General features: G+C 33.5%; 1 protein-coding gene across 1 annotated transcript; it reads left to right on the top strand.

Annotated features, from left to right (window-relative positions):
• Positions 1-7,283: 7,283 nt before the first annotated feature.
• Positions 7,284-9,025, top strand: LOC110876960 (uncharacterized mitochondrial protein AtMg00810-like). Its single transcript, XM_022125117.1, has 3 exons — positions 7,284-7,373; positions 8,192-8,394; positions 8,497-9,025. Exons 1-3 carry the CDS (start codon positions 7,284-7,286, stop codon positions 9,023-9,025), a joined length of 822 nt encoding a protein of 273 aa, XP_021980809.1.
• Positions 9,026-10,702: the final 1,677 nt, after the last annotated feature.

Raw genomic sequence — 10,702 nt, 5'->3', positions numbered from 1 at the left:
TAAACTGTTTAGTAAAGTAAACGTTTGGTTTTTATGGTGTTTGTTAATTCTATGCAACATCCTTTTGTTATTGGGGAGAATGATCAGATCATAAAAACTCACTCAACAAAGTCCAATGGCCCGCATTGTTTGAACCGTACATGTTTTTCGAGAGCTACAAAAACTATCTGCAAATAGATATAGTTGCTGAAAACACTGAAGATTCGCGTGTTTGGAAGAGTTGGGTTCATGGGCGGTGATGAGGGTGTGCGGGGAGGACCACCACACAGGGCCCGTGATTTTGAGGGGCACGTGTTTTTTTCTTAAATCCGATATATATACATGCTAATTTTTTTTAAATAGCATACATATACCAACTCCAACATAAGCCCATTTACAAAACAATTTTTATAGTTTAGAAGTTAGCCCAATATCCATTTGATTTAGTGAGCCAATACACATTTGATTTTAAAAAAATAATAATAAAACATTACGGAAGGACACATTTTTTCGAGCTTGAACATGGTATATGAATTCTCAGAGACGCCCCTGGTTGGGTTGAGTCTAACTTACGGCAGTTGACTTTGATGGTAATGTTTTTAACTCTGTTGACTTGTTTTTTGTTTATTGTATTAACTAGGGTTAAGAACCGCCCGCGTTGCGGTGCGGGTACATCGTAAACATTGAATGGATTAGTCCAGACGTTATATGATGCATTAACCATATGAAAACACATATTTCAACGTATCCAGTTCAACTCAATGTAACCTGTATAAGCATTGTAATTGGATCAAACGTAAAGTAAATCAAATTTGTATCGAACAATTATAACGTATTATATGTGACCCAACTCATACATAAAAAACGTAACGGGTATGAAGGAAAATATGCACATGTAATCGAAAGGAATTAGTTAGAGCTTTCGAAAAAGGGAGAAAAAGAAAGCATAATATGACTCCACTCAGTTCGAAACAAAGTTTACGAAACATACATAAAATAAACATGAAAACATATTATATTTGACCTGAATCATTTCCCAAAAAAGTTTACGTCGAAACGTAGAACAACTTGAATTTATACCAAAACGTACATAAAAATATGCACGTAAAAATGGTTTCTTTAAACGAAAACGTATTATATTTGACCTGACTCGTCTATAAAAAAAGTTTACGTCGGAATGTAGAACAAATCATATTTATACATACCCGTACATAAAATATACACGTAAAAAATAGTTTTTAAGTAAAGGAAGTATAGGGGTAAACCGAAACAAAATATTAGTAAAAAATTTAATAGGGTAAAAACGTTCGTAAAACCGTGCCAAGTAGTACCAATGCCACATGGACTCTCAACATCATAAAAATAAAATAGATAAAATGGTAAAAATTACACTGACCGAAAAACAGATTAAAAGTCAAAATATAAAATATGAAATGTTTGGGTTAAAAATGGTAAAAATTACACTGAACGAAAAGCAGACTAAAATCGTTGAACCACGTACACCCGTTACAGTGTGTTAATGCGAAGAAATTAACCAGAAATGTAAAACGTAGAAAATAATAACTTAGTCGATCTAGGACTTGCCCTTTGCGGCGAACTTTTCAAAAGGGAAAAAATGGACGCGTTGCGACGGGTCTGTCAAATATGAAAAAATAGAGCAAAAAACATTAAACCTCACATGGACGCTACAACATGTTAGCGAAGAAATTAACCAGAAACGTAAAACGTAGAAAATAATAACTTAGTCGATCTAGGACTTGCCCATTGCGGCGAACTTTTTATAAGGGAAAAAAATGGACGCGTTGCGACGGCTCTGTCAAATATGAAAAAATAGAGAAAAAAATGGTATACCTCATATGCACGCTACAAGTTGCGACGGCTCTGTCAAATATGAAAAAATAGAGAAAAAAATGGTATACCTCACATGCACGCTACGAAGTTGCGACGGCTCTGTCAAATATGAAAAAATAGAGAAAAAAATGTTATACCTCACATGCACGCTACGAAATGTTAACTTGCAAAATTTAGAACGAAACGTAAAATGAAAAACTTGCGAAAGTTTAAAAGTATGGGGGACCAAAGTTGTAAATAATAAAGTGTTGTGTTAAATTATAAAAGATGGAAAACTTTGGAATAAAAGTAAAAAAAATAAAATAAAAGGGGTCAAAATATAAAATATGAAATGTTTGGGTGAAAAGTGAAATATCAAGTTTTTTTTTTAAACACTTCCCAAGCATATGTTACAACTCATTTAAGCAAGATGTAGTTGCTTATTTACAGTGGAATAATTGTTTGATGATTTGTAACATAGTCTCTGTTCAAATTGTTCTAATTGGATCATGAATGAAGCATCATTATGTCATCACCTTATTGCGGTTTTTTTTTTTTTTTTAACAGCTAACCTCTAGATGCCTAGGTCCTAGAGAATGCAGGAATTATTCTCATCCAGGTAAGGGACCTGAATCGAACCTGCGTCCACCCGGGTGGGGAACCTCACGGGGTGAGTAAACCCTCCCACCTCTACCACTGGGCTGTGGGTTCATTGGCCCTTAATGCTTTGTGTCATTGTGTGAAACTAATCATGGGCCGCTATGGCTACATTATCAAGACTTATTCAGTAGCCCATTAGCAATACACATTAATACATCATGGGGCTTTGTGGGCCTCGTGGATACAACTAAAATCTATCAGGCTATTTGAGGGGCAAGATGCCCATTGACCAAAAATGGGCCTGTCTTGCTCAGGCCTAGTTTCTTTATTTTTATTAATTTAGAAAAAAAAATGTATAAATTATTTTAGAAAAAAAAGTTGTATAAATACTTTTAACTAAATTTGTGGCAATCGAGGTTGTTCCATTTACAATATTCCTCCCGTATTTAGCTTTTTTTTTTTTTTTTTACTATTTTACGCTTCTTTGTAGTTTTCTTGAACCATATCGGCTATCACTTCTCTCTTCGATTTAAGTTTGCGTTTTCCTTCCGTATCTAACCTTTTTTTTATTTTTTATTAAAATTTTACGCTTATTTGTAGTTTTTCTTTGAACATATCGTAATCACATCTCTCTTCGAATTCAAGTCTCTCCATCTATCTTTTCAAATTTTCTACTAGTTTGGTTCAGTGGGTTGTCGCTCTTGAAAGATTATTTATAATTTGTATCGTTCAACTTTATACCATGTTGGTTTTGAAGAAACAAAAACAGTACGGGATTTTTTACATTAATTAGAAATATGAGTAGGTGAAGATCTAAATTTTGTAGCATTTACCAAGAAACCAATAATAGCTAAATAAATCTTACATATCATCACTAAGTTACAATTTATTTTTTAAGAGGTAAAATATTTACAGTCTGTAGGACATCTATATAAGAAGAGATGGACCAAATCTCTGCAGTTTGTAAGAAGAAGATTGTTTATTTTTTAACACATGTAGACTTCTAAAATAAACTGGTGATGGTGTATGGACAGTGGTGGTGGGTGGTGGACGTGGACGGTGGTGGTGGTGGTGATGGACGGTGGTGGGTGGGGGACGGTGGTGGTGTATAACTCTCTGCAGACCTTAAGTAGCTGGGCCAAGTTTGCACCAAGAAGAGCCCGCACAGACGTTGTTTAATGAAACGTCTTCGGAAAAACAAATAGTCTGTGCAGATGACAATATCTGCTCGTGGTCTGCGTGGCGCAGACAGAAGAGCCTGTTCAGATCCTTTTTAGAAAGAACAAACACCACCTAAAACTCCTCAATGTATACAATTTCTTTTACTAATCGACCAAAGATTCAAAACCGAAAGCATTGTGCGTTGTAGATTTAAGATACCAGTAAACGAACACGAACGAGAGCATGTTCTTCGTTCATCTAACTTTAACCGAACACGAACACGGACATATCTTCTTTTCAAGTTCGTTTGTAAAGAAAATGTTCACGAACATAAACACATATAAATGAATAAATAATACAACAAGAGAATTAAGTAAAAACTTAAACAACCTTCCTATTCAAGGCTCTAGCTCGGCTCGGCTTTTAAACACCCCATACTTTCTCGGGTTTAGTTTACTGTTGCACCCCGACACCACAACCAAATACAAATTAAATATTATATACCAATCGATTTAGGAGGCAGGGTCTGTTTTTTTTATCTCGCTGAGGGACCATTTTTTTCTAACATTCGGAGACGGCCCTGTCCATAAGCTAAAATACATATAGCTAAGTTTGAAAACATAACCACGTATATATAAAGCCTAAAACTTAAATGATACAAACGAAGACACATATCGTCCGAAAAGAATTTTCAAATAGAAGAATTACAAATGAAAAAAGATGATGTTTTATCATTAACCTGCTATTGCAAAAAAAAAAAAAAAAGTAATGATGTTTTATATATCGATTGTAATTATAAATTAGCAGATATGTTTATTTATTATTTTTATCAAAACCAGAACTTTTTTTTTCTAAAATAATGACTAAAGTTGTGGTCCTTTTAGTAAGGTAAAATTAAGAATTTTTATGATAAAAGTTGGATGTAACATACCTGTTGCATTATCTTGGCACATTTGGGAACTAATGCTTTTTGTCTAGAATCATCAAACATTTTGTCCAGGTGCTAAAATATTCATTTTCAAACATTGATTATAGATAAAGGTTGAAGAGATTTACAAGTGGTCCATGATATTAAAGAGGAAGGGCAACAGAAAAAGAAGAATAAAAGATAGGATATTTGAAAGAAAAGAGATTATATATGAGATTTTTGGAGACTTAAACTATGATTAGTGATAGAAGAGATGATGTAAAAAATTACCTTATGCTACCATTTATCTCATTTGATTTTTCTACTTCTAGTTCTAGTTAATTAGTTGTTGTTTGTCAACATCTGAATGGTTAAGTGCTGAACTAGTAAGATGTCTGAACCATTAACTGCTGAACCAGTAAGATGTCTGAAGCATTAAGAGCTTGTATAATGCTTAACCGTTCAGAGATAAATGTCTGACAAATTCAGATTAGAGGTCTTAATCATTCAGACTTTGTATAATGCTTAACCATTCATAGACAAATGTCTGAGTCATTCAGACATCTCCTCGTGAAACAAACTGTCTGAACCATTAAATGCTGAACAGGGCCGGCTCAAGGGGGAGTGTAATAAAGCAAGAGCTTTAGGCCTCCATTTTCCTAGGGCCTCAAGTTCTAAGAAAATATATTATATTTTGGTAATTTTGGCTTTGAAATTGTTAACATTGAGGTTTATGATCTATAATTATGCGTATACAAAGATGATATATGAATAATAGATTCATAGCAAATTTTTTCGTTTACAAAAAGGGTCCCAATTTTGCTATCCGCTTTGGGCCTAGAAAAAATTAAAAAAATTTGAGCCGGTCTTGTGCTGAACCAGTAAGATGTCTGAACCATTAAGAGCCTCATTAAGAGGTAAACAAACAGCCTCTTACAAGGATAACATTTTTCGTTTGAGTTATTCATCAAATGATCTAACGGTTTATATGAGTATTTTAAGTTTTCATAACATTTAGGACTTAGGAGTACTGAAATGATCCGGTTGTTGAATGTATGTTATAAATATTACATAGATATGAATGTAGACAAAGAAAATAGTTTTTCAATATTCTACTATAACACTAGTTATAGAAAAATAAAAGTAAGAAACACTAAAACAAAAATATTATGTAGAGTTTTGTGAATGTCAAAAGCAAATTCCTCCTTTTGATGTATTTCGACTTTACAATACTAATATTATATGCGGTATGTATTATATTTTAATTATTAAACATATTTAAGATATATTAGTTTTGAAATATTATTTTGTTAATTTTCAACAGCATTAGGCAGGCGGAGACACAGCAAAATAAACGTTTACTAAAATATCCATTTTGTTAAAAGATGGAAAAAAGGGATCGAAAACTCAATTCTTAAAGTTGTGTATCATTATTTATTCACAAATGTATTATTAACTAGTGGGTTACACTCGCGCTACGCAGCGGGGTGACTCAATTTTTCTACGTGGAAATGTAGACGCAACAGTAAAAATAACGTTAATGTCAGGAGTTCGTTTTGTATTGATTCGGTTCATTACGTAACCAATACTCGCTATAGAATTGAAAGAGGAACAAAAAGAAAATAATAAAGTCATGATATGATCAAAAGGATATCAGACGTTTCTTACATCTAAAAAAACAATAAAAACGAATACCGATACTGACGTTGTTCGGTCAGTATCGGTCTGGTTTGTTTTATTATATATAACGGTAATCGATATAATAAACAAGCGCAAGTTACTTCAAATATAAGGGTGCCACAAAACTTTAAAAAACACAAATAATAATAATAATAATAATAATAATAATAATAATAATAATAAGAGAAAACAAAAAACATTATACGTCTACAATGATAACTAAAAGAATCATAATTCAGTTTTATTCTTATTATAAAAAAGGAATAACAAAAGAAAATTGAATTCTTAGAAACGAAGAGGAGCATGAGGTCAACATTAGGGTAGAGGGAGTGGTTGTGGGAACTTAATCCTTTTTAACCAATCATATTTTTTTTAATTGTTTACCACTCTTTGATGTGTTTGACCATTGCTAGTGATTGAATGAAAAATAGGAGTGGAGTGAGAACTTGACATGACATGACATTATTGGATAGAAAATAAGTTAAACAATCCTCAAATGGTGACCACTCCCTCCACCCTTAAGATGTTTTGGTGAGTGGACAAGAAGACAACTTCTACCAACTAATGATAATATTAATATATAATATATAATAGGTAGAGGATCCAGTAAAAAATGCCTAAAGTGTGAGAAAGATAAGAAAGAAATGGAAACTGTAAATCATAATCCCTACAAAGTCTTTATATCCATTCAAAAAATTTGATTAAAGATCTAATGGTTGAGATTAATAGGGACCATATTGTAAAATTTGATTTATTTTTTGGACTGAATTGAAAATTCTAGGGGTAATAAAGTCTTTATATCCATTCAAAAAATGGAAACTGTAAATCATAATCCCTACAATCTCTCTCTCTCTCTCTCTCCAGATGATCTTCATCTACGATCAAAGATCTCTCTCTCATAATCATGACAGCGGCCATTCGGAAATCGGAATGATTATATTAACGAGTTTGTTTGTTAATCGGAAATCGGAAGATACGATCAAAGATCTCTATTATTATATTAACGAGTTTGTTTGTTAATCGGAAATCGGAAGATCAAACACGACAGCGGCAGCGACGGCGGTGGTGGTGCGAGCGGCAGCGGCGGTGGTGGTGGTGCGAGCGAAGCAGATGAACGATTCGGAGAATGTCGGAGATGATGGATGGCGGTGGTGGTGGTCGTGCGATCTCCCTCTCTACATCGAACGGTGCCGGAAGTGGAGAAGATGATACGGAGGTGTTATTTTTCTTTCAGTCATGGTGTTTATTTTCTTTTTCTTTTTCTGAATGATGTTATTTTCTTTTTCTAAATGGTGTTATTTTGTTTCTGAATGGTGTTATTTTCTTTTTCTGAATGGTGTTATATTTATTTACTGAATGGTGTTATATTATTGACTGAATGGTGTTATATTGTTTATTGAATGATGTTATTTTTTGTTTACTGGATGGTTTTTTTTGTTTCTGAATGGTGTTATTTTGTTTCTGAATGGTGTTATTTTTTTGTTTACTGAATGGTGTTATATCTTGTACTGAATGGTGTTATATTTTTGTTTACTGAATGGTGTTATATTATTTTCGTAAAAACACCATGCACTGAATTATGAATTTTTTAAAACACCATGTCATGAACATGGCTATGATTCTGTGAATGATGCAAAAAAAAAATTAAAATGAATGATGTTATGGACGGTTATATTCCTTAAATCAAGGATTACCATATTTGAATTTGTTAATGCATTTACAATCTTACCCTTTTCAATTAATTTAGATCTAATGGTTGAGATTCTTCCTTACCTTTCTCACACTTTTGGTCTTTTTTACAATAACTCCACCCATATATAATATATAATATATAATATACAGGGTCAAGATTTAGAGAAAACGGTGAAAAGTATGAGAACGATAAGTGTTAAAAAATATCTAATAATAATTGGTCGTTATATCAACTTGATATTAATAATGTCTTCCTATATGGTTCACTTACTGAAGATGTGTATATAACCCTTCCTCAGGGATATTTTGATGCTAATAAAGTTAATGTGTAAACTTATCAAGTCACTTTATGGGCTTAAACAAGCTCAAAGAAAGTGGAATGAAAAGTTAACGTCTGTTTTGGTTGATACGGGATTTGTACAAAGTATATGTGACCATTCTATGTATATTTTGTGTAAAGAAGATGTTTTCTTGGTATTATTGGTTTATGTAGACGATATTGTGATTACTGGAAATAATGAGTCTGAAATAGAAAAAGTTAAAAGGTATTTGAGTGACAATTTTCAAATGAAAGATTTGGGAATACTTAGGTATTTTCTTGGTATAGAAGTTCTGTAATCTGATAATTCAGTTAGTTTATCTCAAAGAAAGTATTGTCTTGAGTTGTTGAATGAATTTGGGTATTTGGGTTGTAAACCTGTTGGAACTCCGATTGAGCAAAGTCATCTTGTTACAAATAAAACTAGTGAAGAACATAAACTTCTTGAAAATGTTAACGGTTTTCAAAAACTGATAGGAAAACTGATATATTTGTCTTTGACTAGACCCGATATAAGTTATGCGGTTCAATTTTTAAGTCAATTTATGCATAAACCATGTCAGTCACATCTGGATATTGCTTTGAAACTGTTAAGGTACTTGAAGCAGTCTCCAGGTAGCGGTGTTATGTTTAGGAAAACTGATGGTTTTGTACTAATAGGATATGTTGATTCTGATTGGGCTAAATGCACTATGACTAGAAAATCTGTTACAGGATTTGGTGTATTTCTAGGGAATACACTGATATCCTGGAAAAGCAAAAAACAGAATGTTGTGTCAAGGTCCACAGCGGAGGCTGAATACAGGGCAATGTGTTCAGCCACCTGTGAAGTGATGTGGGTTTTACATGTTTTGTAAGAATTAAATGTTAAGTGTAATTTGCATGTAAAACTGTTTTGTTACAGCAAGTCTGCTATATCGATTTCCTTAAACCCGGTTTTCCATGAAAGAATACACTTTGAACTGGACTTGCATTTTTTGAGGGAAAAAATTGCAAGTGGAATAATTGAACCACAGAAAATTGCTACTGATTTTCAAGTAGCAGACATTTTTACAAAAGGATTAAATGGTAGTCAACGCAATGTCTTATGTGAGAAATTAGGTATATTTGATATGTTTGCAGTATCAATAATCATGGGGGGATGTTAAAACAATATCTAATTAATTCATACTACATGTTATTGGGCTTTGTTGTTACGGGCTTTGTTGTTATGGTTATATTGTTCTAGTCGTTATCGGTTTGTTGGGCTGGTACAAGGTCTAATTTGTGCAGGTAGAAAGTGCAAGGTGCAAAGTGTATATTTCAAGGGGCTTTAGTGTATCTTTGATGTGACTGGATATAAAAGAGGAGAGAGCCTGCCAGTTTGTTCATTCACCTCCCATCTTTTTCGAGACTGTTATTAGGGTTTCTCTGGTTCATCTTTAAGCAGTCATTGTCTAGTTATTGTTACTGAAAATCGTTCTAGTTGTTGATCCATCTTGTGGATCGATTGTTGCTGTAGATTATGTGGATCGATTGTTGCTGCAGATCTTTGGTTTTTGGTTGTATCGTTCTTATTAATCAACTGATAATTATCAGTTGATTATATCTTGTATTGTTCATAATTTTTGATCTTACAGTTTGTAAGATCTTGGGAAGGTTTGGACGTTTTTTGGGTTGGATAATGTAACAACTGCCACTAAAATCAATAATTAGGACAATAATTAGTCAATAAGAAAACCCTAATTGAGACACCCAAGTAATTCTGCACTAGCCCTAAAATTTTCAGAATGATCGGAATTAGGATCAGGGCCCCTAAAACTCGAGGGGGGCAAACCCTAGTTGGTAATTATCTAAATTAAAACGTTGCTAGCAGCTGATTGGTTGAAATTTTGATTCACCAAGGCTAGTCCCGAGCCTAGGCAGCCTATAATTAGACTGCTTAGCTTACGGACCGTAAGGGTCAGGGCATACGGTCCGTAAGGGAGTCCCAAAACTTGCTATAAATAGCCGACCTTGACACTTAACTGTTGAAGTTAAAACGACGTAAATAGCTTCTGTGTACGTCGAGTTCAGGCCAATATATCACAATAAACACACACACGATCACGAGGTGCTGCCACAATCAGGGTAATAACTCGATCGCTATTACGATTCAACGTCCGATCGATTATAACTATCCAACGATTGTCCGAGTGCTGCTCAAATTGAGCTTGTACTTTGTTATTCATTGTGATTTCAACTTGAATGTTTGAGTGTTGTTCGAATTCGGACTATGCTCTGTCATTCGTTGTGAATCCATTGAATTGTTAAGTATCGCACTTGATAATAGTTGTGAGGGTTTAATCTCGTGAATTGACGTAACTGCTGAATTAGTTACTAATCCCGTTTGTGTGTGCATTGTTATTTAAATTAGGTTAGAAGGCTAATCAGTAAAGCTTATACTCTGCTCGTAAATCTGCAATGTGAGTCATTCCTCTTTTATAAACTCTTTTCTCACAGTTTGTGAGTCAACTATTTTACAAAACTTCAAGTTATTTTCAAAGTTATAGTTA

Source organism: Helianthus annuus, chromosome 9 (assembly GCF_002127325.2).
Source record: "Helianthus annuus cultivar XRQ/B chromosome 9, HanXRQr2.0-SUNRISE, whole genome shotgun sequence".
Taxonomy (NCBI): domain Eukaryota; kingdom Viridiplantae; phylum Streptophyta; class Magnoliopsida; order Asterales; family Asteraceae; genus Helianthus; species Helianthus annuus.
Note: the sequence above shows the minus strand (reverse complement) of the source record. Positions and strands in the feature narration are given on the sequence as shown.

Excerpts from the sequence above, each read along its gene's own strand:
- LOC110876960 (XM_022125117.1), top strand. The coding sequence starts at position 7,284 with ATGTCGGAGATGATGGATGGCGGTGGTGGTGGTCGTGCGATCTCCCTC. Across the intron at positions 7,374-8,191 it reads GTGGAGAAGATGATACGGAG|TCACTTTATGGGCTTAAACA; the intron begins GTGTTATTTTTC and ends AAACTTATCAAG. Across the intron at positions 8,395-8,496 it reads GAAATAGAAAAAGTTAAAAG|AAAGTATTGTCTTGAGTTGT; the intron begins GTATTTGAGTGA and ends TTTATCTCAAAG.